The sequence below is a fragment of the Bombus pyrosoma genome, linkage group LG17, assembly GCF_014825855.1.
Source record: "Bombus pyrosoma isolate SC7728 linkage group LG17, ASM1482585v1, whole genome shotgun sequence".
In the NCBI taxonomy this organism is placed as follows: Eukaryota; Metazoa; Arthropoda; class Insecta; order Hymenoptera; family Apidae; genus Bombus; species Bombus pyrosoma.
Window position 1 is genome coordinate 2,550,714 of NC_057786.1, and position 27,543 is coordinate 2,578,256.

Below are 27,543 nucleotides of genomic sequence, written 5' to 3' on the forward strand. Positions count from 1 at the left end.
TTCTCCAAGGCATAGCATCTTATGACAAAATATTATTCTACATTTCTGATTTATTTTTACATGCAGTTTAACCTCCTGTCGTTTATATGCTCCTGTTCAGTCCGGGATTAGCCACGTCGAGGTATACCTACCGAATTTTCAAACTCGATTTCCTCGGAAAGGAAACGTCATATGAAAAAAATGTATTCCATATTTTCGACTTGTTTTTTCACGTACAATCACCTTCCATCAAATTGTATCATCTGTATTTGACATTCTTATTTCGCTTGATTAGAAACTTGCTAAAATTTGGCTATATACGATTAAAATTGTATAACTGGCTATAGTCGTATGTATAAATGGTACAATTGGTTGTTTGTAATCAGTAATCCACCTTAATATAATTATATTAAACTAAATTATAATTCTCTGATGTCAAACATTTAAGAGAACTGCACAAGGAATACACATAACACAGATGACTATAGAAATTTATTTAAAGAAAGATATAAAAAAATGGGATGTCAAAATTGTATGACACAGGTCTTACTTATTCATTTACTTATTATCTACCTCCTCGTTATAGAAATACAATCTTCTTTCAGGTACTGTACGCGGGTATAGCCCTTCTTCGATGGAAGGATCCAGTGCGTTCGCAAGCTGGCGTGGGCATAGCCGGTGTAATGCTCATCTGCGCAACTGTGGCCGCTGGTTTGGGGTTCTGCGCCCTCCTGGGAATCCCCTTCAACGCAGCCACCACTCAGATCGTCCCTTTCTTAGCTCTAGGACTCGGTGTTCACGATATGTTCCTATTAACTCATACTTACGCTGAGCTCTCGGTGAACGAAGTGCCCAGTGGAGAACAGACAGGAGTGGTTTTAAAAAGGACCGGCCTATCTGTCCTTCTAGCAGGAATCAGCAACGTGTCAGCTTTCTTCGCTGCAGCGATAATCCCAATTCCTGCACTCCGAGTGTTCTGCTTTCAAGCTGGTATCTTGTTGCTTTTCAATCTGGCCGCTATGCTGCTTGTTTTCCCAGCTATGGTGAGTTTGGACCTGAGAAGACGACGTTCAGGCCGTTCAGATATACTCTGTTGCTGCCTACCATCGAACGCTGGCAGAAATAAGTACGCCAATAGAATGAGCAATGGTACCGCGAAACAAACTGTAACGAGGGCGATACCACCAGAACGCCGTGAAACCTGCACGCAAATCCTGACATCGCAAAACGTGCAGAATGAGTCCTGGGTCGGTGGAAATATCGAAGTGGACTCGGATAAGCAGTGTAGCGAAGAAGACACCCTAACAGGATGCAGCCAAGACGACTGTCTCACTTTCTCCTTGACCCAGTTAGCTGCAAAGCATTATGCTCCTTTTGTCACCAGACCAGCGACTAAGGTCTTCGGCATGATGATTTTAATCGCAGTTCTTGTTGGTTGTGTTTGGCAAGCTGTAAGGGTAAACGATGGTCTAGAGCTGACCGATCTGGTCCCACAGAATTCCAATGAACATGCTTTCTTAGCTGCCCAGGCAAAGCACTTTGGATTCTACAATATGTATGCTGTTACCCAGAGGGAATTCGAGTACCCTAACAATCAAAGATTGTTGTATGAGTATCATGATGCCTTCATGAGGATAAAGAATGTAATCAAGAACGATAACGGAGGATTGCCTGAGTTTTGGTTAAGTTTGTTCAGGGACTGGTTGAAAGGACTGCAAAACGCGTTTGATAGGGATTATAACAATGGATGTATTACACAGGAAAGGTGGTACAAGAATGCTAGTGACGAGGCAATTCTCGCTTACAAATTGTTGGTACAAACTGGTCACGTAGACAATCCTATTGACAAATCGTTAGTCACTCAAGTCAGGCTAATCGATTCTGAAGGGATCATCAATCCAAGAGCGTTTTATAATTATTTGAGTGCATGGGTGTCAAACGATGTTTTGGCTTATGGTGCTTCTCAGGCCAATTTAAGGCCAGAACCAAGACAATGGATTTATACTAATGATCATGAATTAAAGATTCCAAAGAGCATGCCTCTGACGTACGCCCAGATGCCATTTTATCTGCATAAACTTACTGACACGCAAGAAATTACAGAGCTAATTGGCAATGTTAGAAAACTGTGTAAAAAATTTGAGGAACGAGGACTGCCAAATTTCCCTTCTGGTATACCATTCCTCTTTTGGGAACAGTATATGGATTTAAGAAATTGTTTGGGTATTGCTCTGTTAGCTGCTTTAACAGCCAGTGTTGCTGTCGTTGGAATATTATTATTGAATTTCTGGGCAGCTTTGTTAGTCGGCACTTCTCTTGCTGCTGTGGTACTACAACTCTTTGGAATCATGGGTCTCTGCAATATAAAACTGAGCGCTGTTCCTGCTGTTCTGTTGGTCGTCAGCATTGGAATTGCTGTGCACTTTACAGTACATATTTGTCTGGTCAGTATAAATACAAGTAGAGGATAAGTTGAGACATTGAGAACAAAAGCAAACTACTCCCAATACCCAAGTAGCTAAACGATTCTCTCCCTAAAATAGAATCGAACACAAGATATTCAATGTAACAGAAAGTAACAGTGTACAGAAAGAACATTGCTTATTCCACTTTGGTGCTCAATGTCTCGATTGTAAAGCTCGTTATTTCGTTCATATTATATTATATTCTTACAATATATTATATTCTTGTTTTTATTCTTGCAGAGTTTTGTTACGAGCATTGGAAGCAGGGATCGAAGGATTCGGTTAGCTCTGGAACACATGTGCGCACCTGTAATTCACGGAGCAATAACAACTTTATTAGCAGTCGTGATGTTGGCCTTCTCCGAGTTCGACTTCATCGTTCGATATTTCTTCTTAGTGTTGCTGTGTCTTATTGGGATCGGTTTGGTGAATGGATTATTCTTTTTCCCCATCCTGTTGTCTTTGATCGGCCCATCTCCAGAAGTAATACCCAATGACCATCCGGATCGTATTTCTACGCCAACTCCACCTGCCTCGCCAATCGTCAGAAGATCGAAACCTCCTGCACCCCCCAGGAGATCGTACAAAATTGATAACGCCAGGTTACACGCTGAACCATCTCTCACTACCATCACAGAGGAACCCAATTCGTGGCACAGTACACAGGAGTCTTGTATTATTGTTCAGCCAGAGTTGAAGGTTGAAACGACATCAACTTGTGGCAACCAGGTACGTTATATAACATGAATATTAACTGTTTTGAAATATTTCCTGTCTCACTTGGCATTTTCTTCCAAATGTACTTGACTTGAGAGTGCTTTTGATAATATCTACCATTTGGCTTTCTATCTCTGTAACTGCTTACACATTACTCAAAATTCTTCTGATTACCTTACATACTATCTCGCGTGAATGATGCCGATACTCCAAATCCACGAAGCATGATTAACGTGTGTGCTTTTGTTTTTAACTAACAGAACTGTAGCGGATCAGATACAAGTGGGTCTAGTCGAATGTCACCAGTGACATCTACGTCTCATATCACAACCAAGGTCACTGCGACGGCTAATATAAAGGTTGAAGTTCATACACCGTTAACTAGTGAGTATCTATTGTAACGTTTGACTAAAAAAGTTTCTTGTCATGATTATATTACATACTTATCATAAAATTCGTCAACTTTTAATGTAACTTATTCAAGTATCTTAAACAAACAATATACATACAAGCAATATGATGGAATTATTTCTTGCAATGCTCTACGTGGATGTTGATTTCTGTGTAAAATTATTGTAGGTACAGTGGATCGTAGCGAAAAATGCAGACACACGACTTCCAGTAGCCGAAGGAGCTCGCGCTGCAGTGCGAACGTTAATGCTGGGGAGTCTTCCGGTTCCGGTTCTGAACCGGATTCAGACTCTAACCCAAATAAACACTAATAATAAGTACCGGGAAGACCGGCAGCTACTGCTCAAATACCATGCAAAGCGGGAACATACAGAAGGCTGACTAGGATAGATTTATAGTTTCTTTTCTTCTTTCTTTTCTTTATACATTGTATAGCGATGTGCGGGTACCCAAAGTTTAAATAGCAATGGCTTTATTCGAGATAAGTTCGCGTAATGTTCTCACATAACACGTTTCACCTCTCTCTTAATCTTTTGTAAACTAGATATACGAACTAATCTATTCACTGCCCTTATTTTATATGAAACACTGTGGACGAACAACGTGGAAAGCCAATGATCACAGTTTACCAGGTACTCTCACATCGTTAATAACGCAACGTGCTTGTCTTCTTTCAATTAAAGAACAAAAGTATTATGACTCAGAAATACTGAATCGATACACGCAGTGATACATTGTATATAAATGTTTGCAAAGATGCATTTATATTTGTATCGTACGTTCAATGCGGGCCATACGTACGAACAGAATGTTCGTAATTCACTTTCAACGCATTGAACGTGTGATAAATTATTGTAATATGTATGTATGTGTGTGCGTGCGTGCGTGTGCGTGTGTGTGTGTGTGTGTGTGTGTGTGTGTGTGTGTGTGTGTGTGTGTGTGTGTGTGTGTGTGTGTGTGTGTGTGTGTGTGTGTGTGTGTGTGTGTGTGTGTGTGTGTGTGTGTGTGTGTGTGTGTGTGTGTGTGTGTGTAAAATGATATTTTTAACGAATCTACTTAGGAGCATGTCAAAGAAAATACTTTACTACACGCTCTGTGGTATACGACAGTTTCCATGAAACTATAAGGATATTATTTTATGAACTAGAAAAATTTCAACGTCTGTTCTATAATTGTTAATAATACGACGAAGATTGAAAAACTGGAAATGTTTCGGGTGTTTATAGAACTTTTCCTAACAACTTATTGTAAAGTCCGTTATACAAAACAAACCTATTATATAGTAACATATTTTTGGAAACATTTATCCGTCAGAAATATATATGTATATATATATTGAGACGTTTTCCTTTCTAGAGGATACTAATAGTATTATGCGCATAATATGTAGTTTGAGATTTTCGCGGACAATACATGACTTTCTTTTTGGGACTAATAACGTACAGGTTTATTGAACCGTTGGTACCCTTTTGGGTATATAGATGACCGAAGGTTTACAGATTACATTTACGTAATACTGTTTAGGGAGAACTTCTAATTTAGAAGTAATTACGACGATGTAGCTCTCTTGCGCCGTTTTTTTGCAACGACTACAATGTGGTGCCTTGAAAATGATAATAAAATTTCGAGTAACTATTTATTTTATACACTAACAGTTATAGCGCAGTGTGTATATGACTTCGAGCGATATTAAATTTAAAATCTATTTATTATTTATTTCTACGTGTCTACTTTGATATTACGATTATTTAAAGCGTTTCGTTTTGTACAATGCCTATTTCGTATGATAATTTGTAAAAATACTTCATTATTTATGTCACCCTATATATTTTTATATAAATCGTTACTTAATTTAATAAAATAAGTCGATCTATCCAATTCGTACCTCTTATGTAAAAAGGTGTAATATATTATTCCACAGCCAATATGTATGTATGTTTATGTTTTTTGTTAGGTATGAGACAGAATTATGTACAATAAGAGAAGTATTTTTATGTGAAGTCAATCTTGTAAACATACAGAATGCAGATAAGGTATTTAATGAAAGAAGATGTTCTATTAGAGATGTAGAATCTTTATTCTGCATAAAAAACACTTTCATAAGAAAAAACATAGTCAGTGTGTACCTCCATCGTACTTCCTAAATTATACCACAAATTCCTATTCAAATACAGTTATAGTAAAAAGTTTATCCTTTCGATCGTGTTTCAAAATATAGATCCAGTACTTCTTTTGATTTTACAATTAAACTGGAGGTGCAACAATTAACTTACTGCTGCTTTTAGTATTGTAGAAGCTAATAACTTTTATATATTGAATATAGAAACGATTAATTGTATGATGTATAATCTTCATTTGTATATAAATACAATGATACTATTATAATAATTTTGGAAGTACAGTCAATTACTGTTCTTAGGTCTTTATGAATATTTGCATATCTCACATACTTTGCTTATCTAAAACTTTCTTTTAACTTACATATTAGTCCCATTTGTCAGTTTTACTATTGTCATCTGTGTCTTCTAATTTCTACTAGTTGAAACCATCTTTTGCTGCTGCAGGTCATATCTCGCCTGCATTATTATTCTATAATGTTATAGTATTTATTAATAAATATATATAAAATTATTTATCAATACGCATATACATATATAAATGAAGAATATTACCTCTGATAAATTTTCATCTACTTCCTGCCAGTCTTTAAGTATTGAGACAGGCTATAAATTCAATTATGGTAATATTTATTAGATATTTATGTATTATGTATATAATTAAGCTTACAAGAAATACTAACTGTACTAAATGGCCTTTTCAAAGGAGATCTTTCTCTCTCTGATGAAGGGATGGATCTAAACTCTTGAAATAGTGTTGCTGATGATTCAGAAGTTGTGTTCATAGGTAAGCTGTATTCATTATTTGGTGACTGCATGTTATCAAAAGTATTATTTTGAACCTATGATATATTTTTTAGTAATAGATCATAAATTAATAATAAAGGAAATATGTAAAAAAAATATATACTTCTAAATTTAAAAAATATTCTTCTGGAACAATAATGTTGTAGATTTTTGAACTACTGGCTATTGGTTCAGTAGAAAAAACTATTTGCTTTGTGTTAGTTTGAAATGAACATATGTCTGTTTCCATTGGTCTTTTTGGGCCTTTTGATGGGGCTAATATTATACAAATTTTAGTATATACATATATAATATGAATTTATTAAGTAGTTGTATACCTAAACTTTTTACGACAAGAAATGGCGTTTCGTCAACCCGTGTTAATTGAGCCGCACAGGCTTTTAACCATTCTGCGGTAACAACTGGTATTTTCGACCTTACTGCAACGTTATAATTCTTCCCTTCCGGTACTGAACAAACTAAATGTGTGTTTTTATACATATCTCCTCCAATAATCATTTCACAGGTGAAAACATCTTGGTATCTGAAATTAAACAATCCTTTAATACTTGATTCACTCTAGTTATAGTTAAGGTATATGATAACAATAATACGTTGCACCCAATTCCATAGCTAATGTTACAAGATACGATCGTTCAACTCCTGTATATGTGCTGATTGTAAGAACACAACCTAATAATACATGATTTGTTACAGATATAGGTCTATGATAATACATAATATCAACTATTCGATCCTGTCTTATACAATCTTCCTATAAAAAAAAATGCTAATACTAAAGAATATATCAAAATATGAAAATCGAAATAAAAAGCTGAAACTTACAATAAACAAATCGGTAACAATTTCTTTCACTGTACAATTTAAAGTCATACCACATCTTGGCACAATACCATAGTCTGGAATCTTAATGAACGTATCTGGAACTACTTTTCCATTCATTGCTATTATATTTTCAAGCACATCATTATTCATGTCACAGAAGTCAGATACGACAAATGTCAGACCTACATGTATATTTTATTATTATTTTAGTTCATTGTTGTACATATTCTACCACAGCATTACCTTCAAATAGTCTATAATTAATAGTATCACTATTATTATCTGTTTCAGGTGGTGTTATATATCCTCCAAGACTTTCTGGAGTTTGAATCGAAGGATGTGTACACTGCTTTAAATATTCTTGCACCGTTTTACCAGTTGTTGAAACTAGCAATAAGTAAGATGTACATTCAATTTCTTTCATAAAAAGTGTAAGCAATTATTTACAGACACTACCAATTGCATTTTGTCGCTCCTGTTCACCGAGATTAGATGATTGTTCCCCTTCTTCTGACATCCTGTCTTGCAACAGTTGCGAATTCTGAAAAAATATATGAATATGTTAAATACCTATATTACATACTATATTTTTTATGTATATACCGTAATTGATGAAGATGATAGTTTCATAACTTTTTGAAGTGTACTATCTTCTCGTTTGTATAAGAAATTTTTTAATGGCGCGCGCCGTTTTAATTTGATACTCTCTTCCAACCACTCCAGTGTCAATACATATGGACTACATCATATATCCATTAAATTGCAGAATTTTAAATAAATATTAATTTAGACATTAAAGTAACATTATACCATAATCCTCCTGATTTCAATAATTTTAGATCACTAGCTGCGCTATCTTCGTCCCCGACAATAATGTGTGTTAGAATGTCACATACATAATCAAATGGCATTGCACTACCTACACGCAATATTCTGTTAAGTTTATCCTTTTGATCAGAAGTGAATCCAGCTAGATAAATCTGGAGAGAAGAAAAGAATTAATTAGAGAAATATTATTGGAGAGTATTACAGAATATGAAAAATGTAAATACAATTTACGCACAACGCAACCATATAAAAATGGACCAGCCGCATCTGCTTCATAAAACGCAGGTCTATCCAAAACTGTAGCAACTGTAGAAACTGAAACGTTGGAATAAATTTAAAATAAAATTTATCTTTGCTGTAAGTTACTTTCATGTATTTTGTAATACTAACAAGTAGAAACATTCCTTATTGTTGAGGTTTCAAATGCGGTTTCATCTATATAATTGTCTTGCTCTTTGTCATATGTTGTGTGATTTGTAGAATAACTAGGAGTTTCACATACTGAACATTAAAAAAATTATATTAGCCACCAATTTATAGATCTATAACACTAAAGAGATATTTTTTACCATTTAATATTCTTGAAAAATAATGTTCTTTTACTGTTTCAAATATATAGTACCTAAAAGGCAAAACATGCCCGACTCTTGCACTTTCATATAACCAATTTAGTGTTAAACAAACAATACCTGATCCTCTTGCATATCTGATCTTCGGACTTATTTCACTATTTTCTGGTGCAAGTACTATATTAACTATTTCTAAATCCAAAGCATTCATATATATCTAAAAAGAGAATAATAATATAAGGGAATAGTTAGCAAAAATATAAAAGAAAAATTTTAAACAATATGTATTTTACTCCTCCATTATCTCTAATTAAACGTGCAATTTCTTCCTTTTCATATCTCTGAACATTTGTTGTTGTTACAACTAAATTATAGAACATAGGAACTTTATATTTATCAAACCTCTTGTCATCTGGATCAACATAATCTGTCATATTCGCTTCCCATATTGCTTTAACCCATTCTTTTTTAACTATATGTATTTTCATACGTATCGCTTTCTATTAGAAAGAATTAAATGTTATAATAAAACTATATAATAAATATAATTTTATCGATATAAATTTACTTACTTCATATTCAACAGACAAAACAGATGATGTTATAAGATGTGTTACTTTATCATCTAAGTCTGTTGTAAAATTTCCACTCATCATTTTCACTAATGCTTGTATGTATGCCTATAATAATAAGATTTTTAAATATTTCCCCTTTTATTGTGTGCAGAAACAATCATTAGTGAATATACCTTATCTTCGAAACATAAACAAGAAGTACATATACAAAGATCTCGCATGACTCCTATAGACACTGGACTTCTATCTTGAGTTGCACAAGAAAAAGATATTAAATTTTCTGGATCAATTATACTGTAACAGTAAAATAATATTGATTAATATCATGTGATCTACTATCTTTGCAAAGTTGATGTAGCAGTACATTACATTAATATCAAGCTTCTACTTACCAACATTTAGCTATTGTTAATTGATTAATTGAAGTTTCTTCACATTTTTCTACCACAAGGGTATCAAATTGTGTAAGTTCTATTTCATTAAGATTGTTTTTATTGATCCATACTGGTTGCATACCATGTTCAACACATCTCTGAAAGATCAATTCATTACATCGTTTTTATTGTTGCTTAAAATATATTGTATATGTAAAAATAAACTTACTAACATAGTACGCATGCATCATATTTTCACTACAATAATCTTTAGACTTTTCCTTCTTTGACATAACAAAATAAATGTTGGACATTTTTCTAGATTTACTCTGTTGACTCACTTTTAAATACTGTCTAACTGGTTATTTATATATGATATGATTTTTATTTGACAAATAAATATTCAATGAAAATCTTTATGTATCATACAATTATACGTCAAAAACTATTCTGAGCACTATAAATTTCGCTAAATATCAAGTATTGCCAGGGACGAAATTTGTTTTTAATCGCTTGATACGATGAAATGACTTTATATCTGTCAAAATGACATTCACTTGACTGATATAAGGATAATGTAACGTTTCCACTCCCAGACCATCGAAATAGATATTTTGTCTTATTTTCATTTTTATTTATAAAGAATTGTAAATTTTACGTTATAATAGGTTAGATTTTCTTGACAAAGGTGTAGTTAATTAAAAAGATCATTAATTTTGAAAAGATATTATTTTATACCCAATAAAATAATATTTAAAACGTTTAATTTAAATTTCTATTTAAATTTTTTGTTTAATCTTTTAAATGGTAGAATAACAGCAAAACTAGGTAAAACCACCGAAGGGGTATAGAGGAGAAAAGTAGACGTGACCTACCATGACCCCCACATCGTGTTCGCGACGCATGCGACGTTATCGATTCAGTTTAGTACTGTTTTGAATTAAAACTAAAACCACTGTCGCAGAAAATAACCTTCGTATGTGCTACAAAATAAAAATTTTATAATTCATATATCAATTAACAACAGTGATAATTATTTTAATTTAAAGAAATGTCTTCTTTTATTTTGCAAGATAATTTTGCTATCAATTCTCAAGGACTATATCCCAAATTGCTAATTATTAATCATTTTGAAGAATGATAATTGTTTTTAATAAATGCATTCATAAAACAGCGTAGGACAACTATTTCATTTTTTTCTATTTATTAAGGTATGTAATGTATGTATGTATTAAGATATGTAGAGATTAAGAAATTATATGTAGGAGTACTACAATCATTTTTAAATAATATTAATTAAAAATAATCTTATTTGACATTATAGAAATTGCTGAAATTATTTAACTAGTATGACCTATATCGATTAATTAAAATACGCCTCGATCACTGGCAATTCAATAAAGAATGAAGAATATCGACTGGCACCGATAGACAAACTTGGTTTAAACGTCTCGTACTTCAGTTGACCTAAAATATCAAGGATCGCAGTTGACGAAAAGATTCGAATAAAATCTCGTTTCAAAATATCCAACCGATGAGCAGTTTGGATTAATTTGTAATCTATGAATGTATGAATCTATGAATTTAACTCTATTTTCGATCCTTTTGCGTGATATATTTTATATGCAGCATTTTGATGCGTCGAATTATGCCCAGCAAGGGGCAACGATTGGCGTATTCGAGACATTTCAGCCAATCAGCTTTCATAGTACTATTAAAACTACGTTAAACCTATTATCTATGACAATAGTATAGGAATACGGTCTCATGCGATACGTATCGAAATCCCCGCACCTGTTTCAATTCGAGTTCGAGTCGAAGTGAAAAGAGATAAACAATATATTTCCCGAGGCTAGGGTTCTTGCAAACAATGCACTTGCCTAAACTGGTGAATCATCTTCGCAACTGCAGCACCTACGAGAAATTTCTTATCAGACTGTATATCGTGACAGACACTTGCGAATAAGACATAGTGCGCTATGCCAGCCTGAGAGAGCTCTCTCAGAGAGGATTCAAATTTCAGTCGTATCGGGGCAATAATCGTAGTTCGTTGGAGAATTGTCGCGCATCCGGACGTACTCTTAATACCGTCACGTCAATGCACTCGAGTGTTAATTCTAATTTCTATCGAAGAATTACATAATGTATGTGCATGAGTCACAGGGTGAATAGGGGGGACGTGCAAACGTCAAAATCGTGCTGCACCGATTTTGTTGCATTTTAGGTACGGTAAACAAATACTGATCACCCGATTGATTGCCCGATCTAAATTTGATCTTCCGTGTACAACAATCGTATAATATTGGATCGATAATCATCACTTGATATGTATATTGTATATTATAGTCAACTGCTATTCCGTCCAATGTCGATCGTGCGATGTGCTGCCATTAGAACTTTTGCAACGAGTTCATCCTTATATTAGAGCCCGTAAGAAGTATTAAATATATCTCAAAACTCGGGTAAAAACATCACTGCCAGTTGTCGTGCGACCTGATTGATTTTGTCAAAAATGGTTACTGTCGATGATATCGTTTAAAATTTTTTTGCAATTAATGTTCATGGAGCTATGACAGATACCGTACAAAAACATATTCCTCAAGGTTAAATGAGTAACGGATAAAAGTAATTGTAATAATCCAGTGACTGCGTAGTTTCGTTTCTTTTTTCTGTCGTATTGAAATTTTTTCGTAATGAAGTCATGGCACAAAAAGTGTTTTGTTAGAGCAAAATCGACATTAATATCGATATGTTACTTTATTTACTATTTTTAATTACCAAATATAAACTGTCTTAATTTTTTTTGCTAATTAATTATTATTTATGGTTTTGATTGTACGTTGCAAGTCGCATGCTGTTTTTCCACTGATATTTCAGCTTGGATCTCTGCAAGAACGTTCAATAGGATTGCATTTACGATGAACTGGAAACATTATGCGACTTACCAGTGAACAGGAAGACTACCACTAAGAAATGGCAATTTTCAAATTGAAAATACTAAAGCGTAGGTGCATGATTTCATAGCTGTGGAAACTACCATCATTTTATTGTAACGTGCGGCCAGGTATTTGTTAATTGAGCAAAGTAACTGTTCGTATTGTACTTATTATTGAAAAATGCCAGCACCACCTCCACCTCTCTCAAGTTTGCCAGAGGCACCTATGTGTGAAAAAACTGAAGTCAGCGATGCAGACTCCCTGCCTCCTTGGGCCAAGATTACCCTTACATCTGCTGAGGCAGAAATTGAAAAGCTGATATCCCGAAATGAACTGAAAGATGCAGAAGTCACATATTTTTGTCAAGTTGAACCAATTTTGCAAGACGGACCACAGTGAGTTTCATCTGTAATTTATTATTTATAGATGAAACACATAAATCTAAATAATAACAATAATTACGTTACTATTTAACAGATGTGGTTTAGTAGCACTTGCTATGGCATCGCAAGAATACACAAAACCAGTTTCTGTGAGTCAACTCCTAGCTGAAGCTCGTGTAAGGGGATTTACACAACATGGAGAAGTGTATAGTGTTGATTTTATGGGCACACTAGCGGCTGAATATTTGCCTGACCATAGACCGGATATCTTAGTGGATTTACAGCAATGCCCAGACACATTGACACACGCTTTGGCTCATGGTGCAATGGTACTAATTCCATACGATTCTGATTTCAATCATGCTCCATGCTTAAAAAGAGGCCATAAAGCTCATTGGGCACTACTTGTGGGTCTAATTTCATCTAGGTATGTCACATCTCTTCCTATTGTTTTTAAATTTTAATTGAAAGTAAACATTCTTGTGACTGACTCACTGTGATGTGTATTTCAGACAAGGATATCATGTCTTAGCGCGTCATGGAAAATCGCGTCATTTAGCTTGTTGGCCGTTACGCGATTTAATCGAGAGCAATGGTAATTTGGAAGAAGAAGGAACAGCTAGACATGCTGGAGGATACGTGATACCAAAAGGAGGAGTCGGCGGTCAGAGAGGTTTGCGTGGTAGGGCACTGGCGTTGCACCCATACATATAAGATCTTGTACAAGAATTGTAGGTAATTAATATCACAGCGAAAGACAGAAATTACTATTATAATATTACTGTATTCAAGTTACAGTATATGGTAAATATTCAAAGGTAAAACGTTTGCACAGCTACTACGGAATTTAATTACTTGTAAAATCGTATTGCTTTTAAGTGACATGTGTTTTAACTCGCAATGCATTTTTTCGCAAAAATTCGGTATTAGATGTAATGAATTGACGAGAATATCATTCATTGAGTTCTAACACGCAGTGTAAATAATGATTTATTATGTACGTTTGACTTTACATGCACCTGACGGTTTGAAAGATTCTTTCTTTCGTTGTTTCGACGTATCGAGCTTTTCCTGTGGTGCGACACGTGCTAAGTGCAGACATAAGAAAATAAAATGGGCATGTACACGTGCATGAAAGAGACAAACGTGGACGAGGAGAAAGAAAAGTCTATAAAGAATATCTGCATAAAATAAATATCTACGTGTATTAGCTAGGATTTATTGGGATCGTAACACTAGCTGGAACAAAAAAAAAATCAAGTATATTTATTTAGCGAAGAAACTGTAGGTTTTCGATCAATAATTATGAATCTTTGTTTTATCTTAACATTGTGAATAAAGACTAAATCTATCTATAGCAAGAGTCTCGCAATTGCATTTGAGGCAATACAACTTAATGTTCGTGTGTACTGGATTGTTGGGCGCATTGCTTTTAAGATACGGAATGAATTATTATATTTGCTAGACACGATAGACTAGTTTCACGAAATCATACGAATTAAGACACGTTTCATTATCCAATATAAAATGTGCAATTTACTTTCAAATTTATTACATATCATTTTTATATTTACATGAAACAGTCTTTCAAGCTTTACTCATAAGTAGTAACTTACAAATGACAAATTGCCTAACTACGATAGGATAGCGATACATATATACACTATATCTTTGAAATTATATATTAAGCTTTAAATTGAGATTCCTATCAAATTTTCCCGCATTTTTTCAAACTTTTATCAAACAGAATTAAATGTATCTTCTCTGAATCGTGTAAATCGAGAATTAAATTTATCACTTGGTAACTATATCGAAATCTCTTTATCGAATATACGAATACATATAAAAATATCCAAACTTACACCTAAAAATCTATAAAAATTCATTTTACGAATATATCGTTAAATATCACTTTGCTGTACCGAAGGTCTTGGAAGCAACGCGCTATAAGGAGAGGATCTTACTAGAACTCCACGATATGCTTGTTTTACTATGTATTTACCGGTATGTAAAGTACGAGCGTAGTTTTTACTGATATTAATACGTAACGATCGTAAGAAGAAAAAAGAAAAAAAAAACGGAAAGCTACAAAAACCTGGAAATATCTTATGACTGGCTCGTCTTTCCAGTTGTACGGTATCTTAAGCGTTTTCTTTATCAAATTCGTCGGATAAAAACGCGTAAAGCAGGTTCGAGAGAGATGCTATATTATTTGTAGACTCCGTTGAGTGGTTTCGGATCGAATACAAAACAACAAAAAGCAAAGAGAAAGTTAAAAGAAGACAAAGAAAAAATAATAAAAACTGTACCCAAGTGCCGCAAAGTAACGAGGTTCATTCATTAAAAAAAAAAAAAAAAGGGTAAAAGGATAATTGTATACCGTGCCTATTCTCACATCGCGAAGCTTCTTCGATTTGCTGTCCTGTCGCAATCAAAAGATACTCTTGTAAAGTAAAACGAATACGACGAATGCTACTTATCGGTGCACGTACATGGTTTCCCCGTTTTCCATGATGTTTCTAATGATAATCAAAAAGGAACAAAAAAAAAAAGAAGAAAATTAAAATAACACGTATTTTTCCTGCTCTAACTTCGTGAAACTCGTACGAATCGCGTAGTAGAAGAAAATAGGGATTTTCAAGAGTAATAAAAAAATACGTCTTCCGTTACTTACCGCGATACAGTCTTTTCATTGGAGTCGGAGAAGCAGAGTTGAACCTTTCATTTCAAAAGCATTTAGGACACGTGAACTTGTTACATCTTCTATATATACCTATTGCCTTTCGATGGGAAGGAAGTAGTTTCGATGAATGGGAGTTATCGAGCTTTTTTCTTCGGAGGATTTTAGTTCGTGCCGTTGCATAAATCGTCATCGACTACATCGATGTACATGATGACGCGCCTGTGTGATTCGAAAAGTGTAAAAGCCAACGCAACACAGAGCCAAGAGAAAGCAGCGGTACGTGGTACCGCGTTACGTTGTAAGAGATTAATATTGTGATCATTGTTAACACTTGTTTCTTTTTTCTGTAACTCGCGTAATTTTTACTTGATTTGTTGTCGGTATTTAGCTTTAAACGTGATACAAATATAAAAAGATGTTATCATTTACAAAGCATATTTTCATTAAGATTTCTTTCCGTGTATAGTACATGTCTTTCTTTCTCTATCATCTATCTTTCACTTTTACACTTTGACCGTTACTTTACTATGAACATCGTTAAAACGATATCCTATGCGAAAATCGACTGTATCGGGTATGGTTGGTGCTAGAGATTTTTTGAACTAGTGAGACAAGTGTGCCAATCTATATCTTTCAACTATGAGTATACATACTGCACGACGAAAGATTTACTTTCTTCTTTCCTGTTAGGAGTTTGAAAACAGAACGCAATAGCGACGTTCGAAGAGTAACAAAAAAAAAAAAAAGAAAAAAATGAAGAAAAAGGAAAGAAGAGGAGAAGAATGTAGAGAAAAAGAAAATAAGAAATAAGAAGATATTAAATCGTTCGGATGGTACAGGTGCACTGGGATTGTAATAGAATATCGAGAAACTGCGTTACATTTATATTTCAAGCTTACAAACATCAACAACATAGTTTTTTTTTTCCACTTTTATCCTTTTAAAATTGTAACTTTTTCTTATTGTTGCTTTCGGTTTCTTTTTCCTTCTCTAAGCATACAGAGTTATTACCACAAGTTTACTTTTTGTTCACTATTTTCTAATTACATTATATATCTACTTGTGTCCTGAGATGCGACTGGGAATCATCGATCAATGTCCTCCCTCTTTCTCGTCTTTTGTAAATACAAAAGATCACGCCAGACGACTCGCACGCGACGAGAATGCGATTACAGTTTCGTCGCTGGAACAACGATCCTCACACGCTTCTTTTATTGAATCTTCGATCGTGGGTGAGCGTCGAAAGTCAAACCATATACATAAATATATTTCACGCGGATGCCACTAGACGAATAATTATATGTATATTTCTCTATGAAACGAAGCTACAATCTATTTTGCCGTTTTATATTGTACTCTGCATAGATGTATGTATACATATACATACGGTACTATACTGTGTATACATATATGTATACATATGTACATGTAATATATTAAAAAAAAAGAAAAAAAAAAGGAAAAGAAAAAAAAGAAAAACAGAGAGAATATTCTGTACAACGATTACACAGCGTTCACAGTATAAAACGACCACGTGTTACGCCCAGGACACAAGCCGTCTCTAATTATTCTATAGATTAATAACAATGATATCCTGTATCCGAATATTATGTTTATAATAATATATATCACATATAGGTATTTCATGTTCATTATATCAACAATAGGGGAGTTGAATTAAAAAGAAGGCTAGCGTTCACTTATTAGAAATTTATTTTCTTTCACTGCTTTCTCTCGTTCTCTTTCTTTCCTCCTTTGTTTTGCTTCAGCCGATCTACGCGTGTGTATTCACGTTCAACTTGAAAAAAGAAAAGAAACGAATTCTTCGAGTCCTTCAAAATTTTCCTCGATCATTGTGATATCTTTTTTTTCTTTTTTTGTTCTTTTCAACCCCGTTTTAGAGCAACTAACAAAAGGACCTCGCTAATGATACAGTGTTTACTCGCAGTTCGTTGGTCGAGCGAGTTTTATGAAAAAAGCTCGCCTTTGATCCTCTCGCTTCCGCAGTAATCTCATTTCACGAGCAATTCGGGAAAAATTGCGAATAGCTTTATCCTCTATCCTCGTTCGCGAAATATTTCCGTAAATCGCTTACGTTGAATAATTTAACGGTCAATATAATTTTTCGACTAATACAATTATAGTTAACGTAGTTTCTAGTTTGGGAATAAAAGGGTTCAAGAGAAACGGCACGAACGTTCGCGCGTTATTTGTATTTTAGAAACTTGGGCGGAATTATTCGTTTCAGCCGCGAACGAAGTTTATTGCCAGGTCCGTAACGAGATCCGTACAATTAATATGTTTAAAACGTGTCTACGATATATATATGTATATATTGCGTGCGTAATAAAATTCTGTACATTTGACGTTTGGAGAAAAAGCGTGAAACAGAAGAAACGCGCAAACGTGTAGAGCGAGATACCTGGAAACAGTCGACACGCGTATCAAATATCAACAAACCACCACGTCTTATCTTTGTCAGTCTAATTGTTCGCGTAGAATTCGTGGAACGGTTTTTTTCTTCCATAGCTTCGTCGTGCTACTCGCCGACTTAATTCTCGAAGAGAAGGAGGAAAACTGTAAAATCAGTGCGAAAGATCTCGCGACGGGAACGCGCAAGAAAATGGAAAAACGTGACTTTGCTCGTGAAGATACACGCGGAGGCCATATTGCCTCCTCCATCTTGTCTCTTTGTCGGTCCTCTATCAATTTCGTTGCTGCCAGTTTCCCGCGCGGGAAGCCGGCACACGCGTTTTACAGCCCTTTTAATTGAACTCTCTGATATTATTGATAACAAGTTAATCATATGTACATGTACAGTTTAGACATCGGCCGTCGTAAGCGCAATAAAGACGTCTAAGAACGCCCGTGAAAGTCAAACGCTGTATCTCTGACCGATCCATTTTTCTTCTCGCTTAATTCACTTTTTAATTATTTTCCTATTTCGCTTCTTTTTCTTTCCGATCGCTGCGCTCTGGTACCGAAAAACACGCGCTCCACGTATATATTTATACAGACATATATATATATATATATATATATATATAGATATGTGTGTATATATATATGTTTATATATATTAATTACCTCTTTTTTTCGTTTAATTATTGTAAGCTTTGAGCTTGGGCCTGGCTGCCCACACGTGTCGAAACTTACTATACGCTGACGAAAACAATAATCGTATCGTAGCAAACGCTTTCGCAGAGTATTGCGGCCCAAGCGTACGTGCTCACGGTCCTTGCGGTCCATAACGATCGCATCCTCGCGCTCAATCGTCTGACACAACCTTATTTATCGATCCATTCTTTTCTGCTGCGCTTCACGAGACTCGCGGGAAACGCGCTGGAAAATTCGAAACTGAATGGCGATGCTCGTTACGTGGATCGATCGCCACATCGCGGATTCGTACGACGACGGTACCGATTACCTCGTTCGAGAAGAATCTTGCGTTTTGACTAGAATCGAGATCTTCGAGAGTCGAAGTTCGCAGCGATCGCTGCTCGTAGCAGCCTTCAAGGGAACGAATTCTCCGACGAATCTTACGATGCTATTGTCGACCGCGGACGATTGGTATCTGACGACTGAATTTCAACTCTCGCGTGCGTCAAGGAAACAGGACAAGTAAACGAACGTTCTCGTCGTCTGTCGCAGACAGTTTGCTTTGAATGTTTCATAGGTTCTCACGTTTCGTATATTTTTCTACGTTTCAATTTTTCATAAATCCATTCAGTTTAGCTACGAGTGCAACGAGAGGAATGGAAGGGGAAGGAGAACAGAGACCGTGAGCACGCGTCACGGGTGTATCGTCGCACGTCTCTAAAGACGCTAAAATCTCGTATTACGAAGCTTATTTATTAATTGCACATCTTGGACGAGTCGAAATTAAAAGAAGAAGAAAGAAGACGCAAGCGTTTATTGGCGAACCAACGATAAAAGCAAAAGGAAGTAAGGTAAAATAGGAGGAGAAGAGATCGAGGAACATTAAGGGACACGCGAAGTTCTTTACACGCTGTCGTGGATTAAAAGAACTTGTTTCTGCTTCAACACTGAATACGTTCGTAAGACATAAATATGCGTAGGTATGCGTGTACGACAGTTGGTGGAAACGATATAGCGAGATCGCAGATCAATCCTCTATAACGTTATAGAGTTTCAAATTGTACATTTATGCCATATGATCATCTGTCCTGATGCCTCCATCTTACGTCATATCATCGTACTATTGCACTGCATTATTGTACTGTCGCTTTGTCGTTGTGTGGTAACGAAATGTCTATCTATCGCTGGTCTATAATTTTTATTCTTTTTTGAATTTTAATCTAATTCTGGTTACAGAAAGTTGAATATTCGTATTACAGAAGTAACTTGGATACGATTGCTAGGTTTATGCTAGGTTCATTTAGTAATTGCAGAGTGCTCGTAGGAAAAGCTGTTGGTGCCAAGGAACAAGCTCTCGAGGAAGGAAACAGGAATCTACACATTCATGTTTGGGTTGGCAACTAAGTGACTGCGGATTTTGTCATAGGTGGTAATGACAACATTCGCAACTTAGTTGCCGATAATAGTTCAAGTTTACGAAAAAGGAAACCGTATTCGTAGAAAAGCCTGTACGCGCCGTCTCTCAGCTGCAAGGAGAACTCAACGTTTGGTTAATTCTGATAAATAGCATAGACAAAAGCCAAGCAGCAATTAACTAATTTTTATTGGCACTTATATTTCTCTATATAGAGGCGACCTTGTCACACTATTTTCTGCTATTATTAAGAACTATTTGGAACGGGAAATTGCACTTGGATCAGACGTTAAGTAATACTCGATGCTAATAATAATACAACAGTATCTTCGTGGGTATGTGAAACATGGTCCAATAAAAAAACAAAATCTTCCAATTTATAGCGTTTTCTACAGGCACTCTTCGATTATGGAAATAGCCAGTGGCGCCTGTTAATCTGTCGAAGACGCGATCTTTTACAGTTTCGCAATTTTAGCCAGCGATATTTATTGATTCAAGCTACGGTAGATTATATTGAAAAATACATTTTTTTATACTGTCGCATAAAATTTCACTATTGTCTATATCAACGATGCGGGAATAAAAGGAAAGCTTGTACGTTGAGAGGTTGGTTTTCGCACAGAGCAGTCAACGACGCGTTGAATGACTGTTGTTCCGATTCTTGTAACGTACACAGCGTAACACACGGCTTATTCTGACTTCGCTATGTCCCTTCCACCAGCTACGGAACGATATGCGCGAACATAAACGTTTTAGTCTTTGCGTTGTACAATTTACAGCCAGGCTTCCGGTGTGGCCGGAAGTATGCTCCTTCGTCCGTTTAATTTATTCGGATTCTCGACCACTGCGCGTCGTCTCCTACGACGTGTCACGATCGAACTTGCATTCGGCCGGTCGCTGTTCGTCGCAACAAATTTATCGGCTTTGAAACTTTTCCATCATTGTTTTCTTTTTTTTTCTTTTTTGGCGTTCCGTCGAAATTACATCGATAAGAGACATCGTTGAACGCGCCTTCTGACAGAAAAGCAAAACGCCATCGTGCAAAATGACGTTCTCGAACGTCTCGTTCAAACTGTGCGAGTATATATGTACAGGGTGTCTCAGGTTTTTTCGTTCAAACGACGCGAGTATGTTCTTCGAATAAAAATAATCAATTTTATACAAACGTAGACCTATGGAAAGCTTCGTGACAACATTCTCATCGTACGCTTAGTATCAATCGTTCGTAAATGAGTACACATAGTCATCGGCGGGCATCCTGTCGAATGAAAAATCAATCTCGCGTTATTTCGTACTTTTTTTGTTGAATTTTTTCCTCAAGTGCTTACGAGTCTACATTCCTATCAAACTTCTTCTTATTTCTATCCGTAGAATATGCTGCTGAAAAATCATGGGTCACCCTATATATATACACACACATAGTATCTATACATATGTATATACATATATTTATATGCATATGTACCTATAGAAATATATATATGTACATCGTATGGCAGGTTCGATCGCTGAAAAACGATTCAGCATACGTTCAATGAAGCTGACAACGAGGCAGTTAATATGGCGTGTACGTGTGCGCGCAACAACGTCTCTTTGTTGGCTTTTCATCGTTCGCGTGGCCTGCTGGCATAGTTTCTTTCCTTTAGACTTTTAGACTTGTCGCGTTCAACCGCGCTCTTATTTCTCGCGATAATGTGCGCTTGCCACTGAAAACTGACACGGGTTTGAAAGTCTTTCCCGAGGGTCGCGTGCAAACGTTGATTGATCTACCGCGGCCTTCCCTCCCCTCGCACCTTTTTCGCCAAACTAACTCAACTCGAACGGACCGATCGGCTCTTCGAAAGTTGCCAACGAGTCTACTTCGATACGATAAAATATTACTTTGTTAAATCCAGCGATAGTAAGAAAAATATATCAATACTTTTAAAATAAGAACGAACGTCGTGTTCATCTCGAGCTTATCGTTGTGAAAGGACCTTAAAGGACATGCCGCGCGACCAACACGTTTCCTCTAAGTCGTGCCACTCTCGTAAAAAAGGATCGCGCAACGTGTCGAATAAAACTTCTTTTTTCTTGCGAGATTTCGCAACTGAATTTTTTTAAATGAATTAAAAATTAAACACACACACACACACACACACACACACACACACACACACACACACACACAAAATAGAATGATAAAAGACAGAAATTGGCAATTAATTAGAAGATCCAATCTCATCCACGATTCTCTCGAATTCGAATATCCGATCGCTCTTATCGCTCCGATCATCTTCCATCTTTTTCTCTCTCAGTACAGCCTCGCGGAAGGCCATCACGTGTCGAAAAGCAGAACGTTGCCACGTACACACGCGCCGCTCGACAATAACTTGCCACTGCCTCGAGCTGCTATTCAAATCAACTACGTATCTCGCGGGGTAGTTCGCAGAAAACGGGTTATTGCTCTCAGCCGCTTAAGGATGTGAAATGTAGGACTACGTTTTGCACAGTTCGATACTCGTTACAAACTAATTGCAGACTAGCAGAGAACAGGAGGGGGGAGCGGGACACAGAGTACGTACTATCGTATGGTATGCGTGTGTTCGTGTGCGAGTGTGTATACGTGTACGTGTACCGGCATAGGGTAAAGATTTTGCCTGTAATTTTACACTGGCGAACGTAAATTCGTCAATGTATCATAGGACGTTATTATCGACTTCCTCTTCGCTGTTTTACGCACAGTGATAGAATGCTCGCGTTTCAAATATATTTTCTTTGAATTTAACGAATGATCGGATGGACGATCCGTTTTTTATCTTTTCTTTATTTCTGCTCGTGTCTTTCTTTCTCTCTCTTCTTCTTTTTTCGATTTGGCATTAGGCAGTCAGCGTGACGTATATGTCGCTGGAAACACCGAGCAGAGCGCTGCTGCGTCGTTCCTTCTAATTTTTCCCCCTTCTTCTTTCTCGTCTATTCTCCTGCTTATCCGAGGCTACATTCCAAAAACGAAGAAATCGGAAAGTACGTGACTGCTGTACGCAGCTATCGTTCGAACGGTGCTCGTTTTCTTCTCGTGCAAATTATGATACGTGTATATTCATCTCGTTTCTTCTTTTCTTCTATTATCCACAGTATTAAACGTTAGTCTTTATCGTTTCGTCGTGATATGACTCTATTTCTTTTTTCTTCTTCTTCTTCTGAGGGACAAGAGGGACTTACGGACTTGACTTGTAACGCGTGACAGGCGGTTGATTTTTAACGGCGATTTGAACTGAAATTCATTAATCAATAAATGTAATTAGAAAGGAGGAAGAAAACGCGCGAGCGTGTTTCGATTCTGTCATTTTACCACGATAATTTCATTACCGATCGATGGTATAAGCAGAACGTAGTTATTCGATATCTTTTTTTTCTTTTTCTCTATTCCCTAATACCTTCGTCTACGTCTTTCCAACGAATTTACGTCTATTAAGTCTTGCTCACTCTCGCCCTCTCTTTCTTTTTCTTTTTTTCTTTTTCTTCTTTTATTTCTACCGGCTAAACAATAATACGCGGATGAGTATACTCTATACGTTACATCGAAGGGTGAGAAGGTCGTCTAGCGGGAATCAAGTATCAAATAATCAAATCTGAAAATAGAGTATTTAAACTACAGCAGCCTTCGGCTAAAAGTCTATAAAATGGAATACAAAAAATATGTCGAAATCTTAAACGAGAAAAGGAGTATAACGTATACAATAACTAATGAGCTAATTCGTAATCGTCCTAATCGTATTCATCGTCTTATTATTCTTCTCTTCCTCTCTCTTCCTTTTCGTCTATCTTCTCTCTCTCTCCCCGGGGAAAACTTCCCGAAAATTCGCGAAACTACATCGTCTTCTCCTAAACAACAGGTTTGTGCGCTAAGAGAAATGTTTTGCCTGTATCACAGACTTCTTTCGATAATGTCGCTGTATGCTCCATTGCTATATGCGATCGTATATATATATACACATGTGTGTATACACACACGTATATATATATATATCACATGTGTGTATACACACACACGTATATATACATCACTTGTGTGTACATACACACACATATATTCACCTATGTATATGTATATAGAATACACGTTAATTAAATAAATACATAATTTAACGCTAACCTTTGCTTCGCTACCTCGCGATTTAGACGAAGAACTATCTTAGCAAATACGCGTATCAGTTCGACTCGCAGGCGAAATCGATCGATTTTTCCTATGCTTGTCCTTAAAAAAATTTCTATATGTACACGCGTCGACGGCTAGGGAGTGGGGATGCAGGAGAAGGAGTGGGGGCTGAACCCGGTTCCCGAACGATTCTTCGTGATCCATCGCTTTCGGCGGGAAAATCGAATATCCTATTCGTGCAATTCGCTTCCGCTGCAGACATCGTGCTCCTAACGATGTAACCGCACGTTCCCTCGCTGTATGGCATTCGCGTAACGAACGAGATCCATCGTCATCGTCGTTATCTTATATTAATCGCAATACGATATGTTTGTTGACGTTATGCGTCTACCGACCTTCGATTCGACTCAGTTACGCGCCTACTATTAGCGAACTGTTCGCACGCGCGATGAAGAGACGCGCCTCTTTCTTTCTCTGTGTTTCTGGCTTCTCTTTGCCTTGGGACAGTCGGCAGCAAAAACGTTAACAGATCGCACAGTTTCCAAGTTTGCTCTCCGCTTCTCGAAACGTAATCGAACGAACGACCCGAGCGTAATGCGACACCATGGGCCGATTAAACGAACACTGTAGAAGCCTGTACAAGCTGCAACGACTTGCGGTTCCAAGCAGCGGACTGTCCACTGTACGAACTCTGGCGCTCTATCGCGCATTACCTTCCGCTCTGTCTCGCTGTTTCTTCCCTTTCTTTTCTCTACTTTCCGACGTTCCGTGGGTTTCATGGCTTTCGGGTTTTGCGCGATAAGCTAAGCGGTTGTTTCTAATTGGCAATATCCATGAACACAAACGAAATCTGGCGAAACGTCTGGCCGCTGACGGGAACGAGGCAAGCGTTTACGTGGGGTTCGCTGCTTGTTGCTGGGGGCTGTACTCCAACATCGCTATCGGGAACGTCTTGATGTGCGTCTGCCACTGCGCCGACAGTTGGAAGAATTTCACGCCGTACCACTCGGTACCGTCGATGCTCACTGAAGAAGAACAAGTTATTCGTGTAATTTCAACGTTCCACGTGCTGACGTTCCTCTGCACAATTTCCCCACATTTTGCCTACGTTATTCTCTTTCTATTAAACCGTGCCAGAAATTGCTTGCGTTTTGCAAGCAAACGATAGATGCAAATTGTTTGGCTTATGTTATTTTATTGAAGATATTCTTATCCTTCTATTGTCGCCGAATGGATCATAATTCAATAAAAATAATATAAAAGAAATAATGTGCATCCGTCGTTTGCTTAGAAAAGAAAAACAAATTCTCGCACAACCTGATGTATTTCACATGGTGCAGTGAATTCCTTGAGTCAAAGAAGTTAATAAACATGGCCGTATGAGTACAAAGACTTGAAATATGACAAAGTTGTATACGAGTCACTTAGAAATTTGCCTTTTTGTGCGTACAATGGATGCATGTATAGTGGCCTTGAAAATGAAAGAAATGCAAAAGCTGTAGAATATTTTAACCTTCGGTTGTGGTTAAGTCATGAAGGTCATTTGAGTTTTACTTTGCAAAGGAATATCTTCAACGCTATCGTGTACAATCTGTTAATTTCAAGTGTTTTTTAAAATATCTGATGATCAGGCTGCTAAAGTTAGTAATGGGTCATATTGACCTGTATTTTTCGCTACAGCCAAACGTGTTTTATTTCTGTGCAGCTTTTGCATATAATATATCCTCCTGCATAGACCGTGCAAGAACTGATTGAAATCATTATTATACTTTTTTACACCTAAATCTACTCATATAATTGAAACAAAAGATGGTTGTACCTGTACGTGCGAGTAAATTGATTTTCTCATTGCATGAAAATGAAATTTTCATTTTATTTTTCTCATTATTAAGAAAACTATTTCTTGGAGTAATACGACTCAAAAGCAACATGTTAAATTCTTTACAAGAAAACTTTAAAAAGAGTTACAGCATTTTTCATGTAAAAATGTCCCTCTATCCAAATTTACAGTTACAAGGATTCTTTATATTTTTTAAATAATCTCACTTGGTTTGTTCACCTATTTTTTTTATCAGAACATATTCCAGCACGTGCAAACTACGTTCCCAATTTTTTCCCACTGAATATCTCTGTTGCTTTTATAACAGCAGCTCCTTGAAAGTTCCAAGTTGGAAATTGGAAGGTTCAATAACTTGGCTATGGGCGAACCCCAGTGTAACAACCGAGGGTTAAACGTTAATTTTCATTTTCTATAATTCTGATCCAACTATCGCTATAATTTTAATTAAAACATGAGTCTAATAGCATTATCGTATGGCGGTGATTTTTACGTTGCGTAAGGGGAACGTTTCTAAAGAAAATTTCGATTTTTCTTGTCCTAGAAAATACTGTGATTTTCGTACTATTCTCAGAAAACTGGAACATGTTGTTACCTCTTAATGGAATGTTGTGAGTCTTCGCAGAGCATATAAGTCGTGTCACGCCTTCCACCGTTTGACTCTTTGGCTCGTTCTCCTTCTCTTTCTCTTTCTTCTTACCCAGTCTCATTACTGCAAATGAAAGGAATAAAAGTATAAGATTTATTTCTGAAAACTAACACCATTTCAGAAAAATACAACGTAGTTAAATGTGAATTACATTTAACTCCTAATTGCTCTCGTGGGATTTTCTCGTTTTAATTTAATTTAATTTCATGTTATGCTACCAGTTTCGAGTATATACTCACACATATGATCCACGTACACATATAGTATACGTGAATAATTACAGGCTCAACTGTATTTTTAGATTGTTCGTAATATTAAAAGAAAAATTGACCTAATCGTTTGTACAATTTCGTATTACAATGTAAAGCAAAATCGAAGATTAAGGAAACGTAAAATTTGCTTCTTTCGAAGTCTCGAAGACGTTCAATTTTCTCTTAAAATTGTACTTTTGCTTCTGACCAAAGATACAAATTTAGTGTTAATTTTGTTACGTTTTCGTTCCATATTTCTTCGATTTTCCTCTGTTTTTCGTTACTTTTATTAATCCCTCAGGTGTACTAATCACTAACTTATTTATAGTTTCGTTTTGAATATCTTCCTACGTGGATTTTGTGATTCTTTTGGGCTTTTGGGTCGCGTTTAGATTGAGACTCGATGCTGGCCATTGTCATAATTGTATTCAGCATCGTTTTGTTTGAGAAATTGTCTTTTCGTTTGTAGTTTCAGTTATTGAAAAA

The 27,543-nt window shown here is 36.2% G+C and overlaps 4 protein-coding genes across 24 annotated transcripts in view; 2 read left to right on the forward strand and 2 right to left on the reverse strand.

The window, feature by feature from the left end:
• The window catches only part of LOC122576904 (protein patched), a 91,816-nt gene extending 86,332 nt beyond the window's left edge, over window positions 1–5,484 (forward strand). For 5 of the 7 annotated variants that reach the window (XM_043747799.1, XM_043747803.1, XM_043747800.1 and 2 more), the window contains 4 exons: window positions 585–2,423; window positions 2,685–3,173; window positions 3,422–3,545; window positions 3,738–5,484. In XM_043747799.1, coding sequence (XP_043603734.1) covers window positions 585–2,423; window positions 2,685–3,173; window positions 3,422–3,545; window positions 3,738–3,883 — 2,598 coding nt within the window. In that variant the 3' untranslated portion in view covers window positions 3,884–5,484. The remainder of the gene's footprint in view (window positions 1–584; window positions 2,424–2,684; window positions 3,174–3,421; window positions 3,546–3,737) is intronic. The other 2 variants (XM_043747802.1, XM_043747801.1) reach the window with 1 other exon arrangement.
• Window positions 5,485–5,625: 141 nt separating this feature from the next.
• On the reverse strand, window positions 5,626–10,856 carry LOC122576906 (DNA topoisomerase 2-binding protein 1-A-like). Of its 5 annotated transcripts, none has more exons than XM_043747814.1 (19): window positions 10,543–10,856; window positions 9,686–9,825; window positions 9,467–9,587; window positions 9,291–9,398; window positions 9,012–9,218; window positions 8,719–8,935; window positions 8,540–8,650; window positions 8,385–8,464; window positions 8,132–8,301; window positions 7,925–8,060; window positions 7,778–7,862; window positions 7,565–7,708; window positions 7,322–7,503; window positions 7,090–7,250; window positions 6,814–7,019; window positions 6,600–6,751; window positions 6,373–6,531; window positions 6,245–6,295; window positions 5,626–6,161 (listed from the first exon to the last, which is right to left on the reverse strand). In XM_043747814.1, the coding sequence occupies exons 1-19, from the start codon at window positions 10,570–10,572 to the stop codon at window positions 6,138–6,140; spliced, it is 2,484 nt and encodes an 827-aa protein (XP_043603749.1). In that variant the 5' UTR covers window positions 10,573–10,856; the 3' UTR covers window positions 5,626–6,137. The 5 variants fall into 5 exon arrangements, with proteins under 5 accessions (XP_043603749.1, XP_043603751.1, XP_043603748.1 ...); XM_043747816.1 differs by lacking the exon at window positions 10,543–10,856 and adding an exon at window positions 9,901–10,536 and having other exon boundaries at window positions 8,839–8,935; XM_043747813.1 differs by lacking the exon at window positions 10,543–10,856 and adding an exon at window positions 9,901–10,536.
• A 597-nt stretch (window positions 10,857–11,453) lies between these two features.
• LOC122576908 (UPF0692 protein CG33108) lies at window positions 11,454–14,343 on the forward strand. 6 transcript variants are annotated; one of them, XM_043747824.1, is made up of 5 exons: window positions 11,454–11,891; window positions 12,545–12,731; window positions 12,813–12,998; window positions 13,081–13,413; window positions 13,499–14,343. In XM_043747824.1, exons 3-5 carry the CDS (start codon window positions 12,829–12,831, stop codon window positions 13,698–13,700), a joined length of 705 nt encoding a protein of 234 aa, XP_043603759.1. In that variant the 5' UTR covers window positions 11,454–11,891; window positions 12,545–12,731; window positions 12,813–12,828; the 3' UTR covers window positions 13,701–14,343. The 6 variants fall into 6 exon arrangements, with proteins under 6 accessions (XP_043603759.1, XP_043603754.1, XP_043603758.1 ...); XM_043747819.1 differs by adding an exon at window positions 12,014–12,097 and having other exon boundaries at window positions 11,455–11,891; window positions 12,545–12,998; XM_043747823.1 differs by having other exon boundaries at window positions 11,455–11,891; window positions 12,791–12,998.
• Window positions 14,344–16,538: 2,195 nt separating this feature from the next.
• LOC122576905 (phosphofurin acidic cluster sorting protein 2) overlaps window positions 16,539–27,543 on the reverse strand; it is a 156,660-nt gene continuing 145,655 nt past the window's right edge. For all 6 annotated transcript variants that reach the window (XM_043747810.1, XM_043747809.1, XM_043747811.1 and 3 more), the window contains 2 exons: window positions 26,753–26,869; window positions 16,539–25,345 (listed from right to left, as the gene is read on the reverse strand). In XM_043747810.1, coding sequence (XP_043603745.1) covers window positions 25,212–25,345; window positions 26,753–26,869 — 251 coding nt within the window. In that variant the 3' untranslated portion in view covers window positions 16,539–25,211. The remainder of the gene's footprint in view (window positions 25,346–26,752; window positions 26,870–27,543) is intronic.

Excerpts from the sequence above, each read along its gene's own strand:
- LOC122576906 (XM_043747813.1), bottom strand. The coding sequence starts at position 9,981 with ATGTCCAACATTTATTTTGTTATGTCAAAGAAGGAAAAGTCTAAAGAT. Across the intron at positions 8,651-8,718 it reads TTTTTCAAGAATATTAAATG|TATGTGAAACTCCTAGTTAT; the intron begins GTAAAAAATATC and ends TTTAATGTTCAG. Across the intron at positions 7,251-7,321 it reads TTGTTACCGATTTGTTTATT|GAAGATTGTATAAGACAGGA; the intron begins GTAAGTTTCAGC and ends TTTTTTTTATAG.
- LOC122576908 (XM_043747819.1), top strand. The coding sequence starts at position 12,784 with ATGCCAGCACCACCTCCACCTCTCTCAAGTTTGCCAGAGGCACCTATG. Across the intron at positions 12,999-13,080 it reads ATTTTGCAAGACGGACCACA|ATGTGGTTTAGTAGCACTTG; the intron begins GTGAGTTTCATC and ends ACTATTTAACAG. Across the intron at positions 13,414-13,498 it reads GTGGGTCTAATTTCATCTAG|ACAAGGATATCATGTCTTAG; the intron begins GTATGTCACATC and ends TGTGTATTTCAG.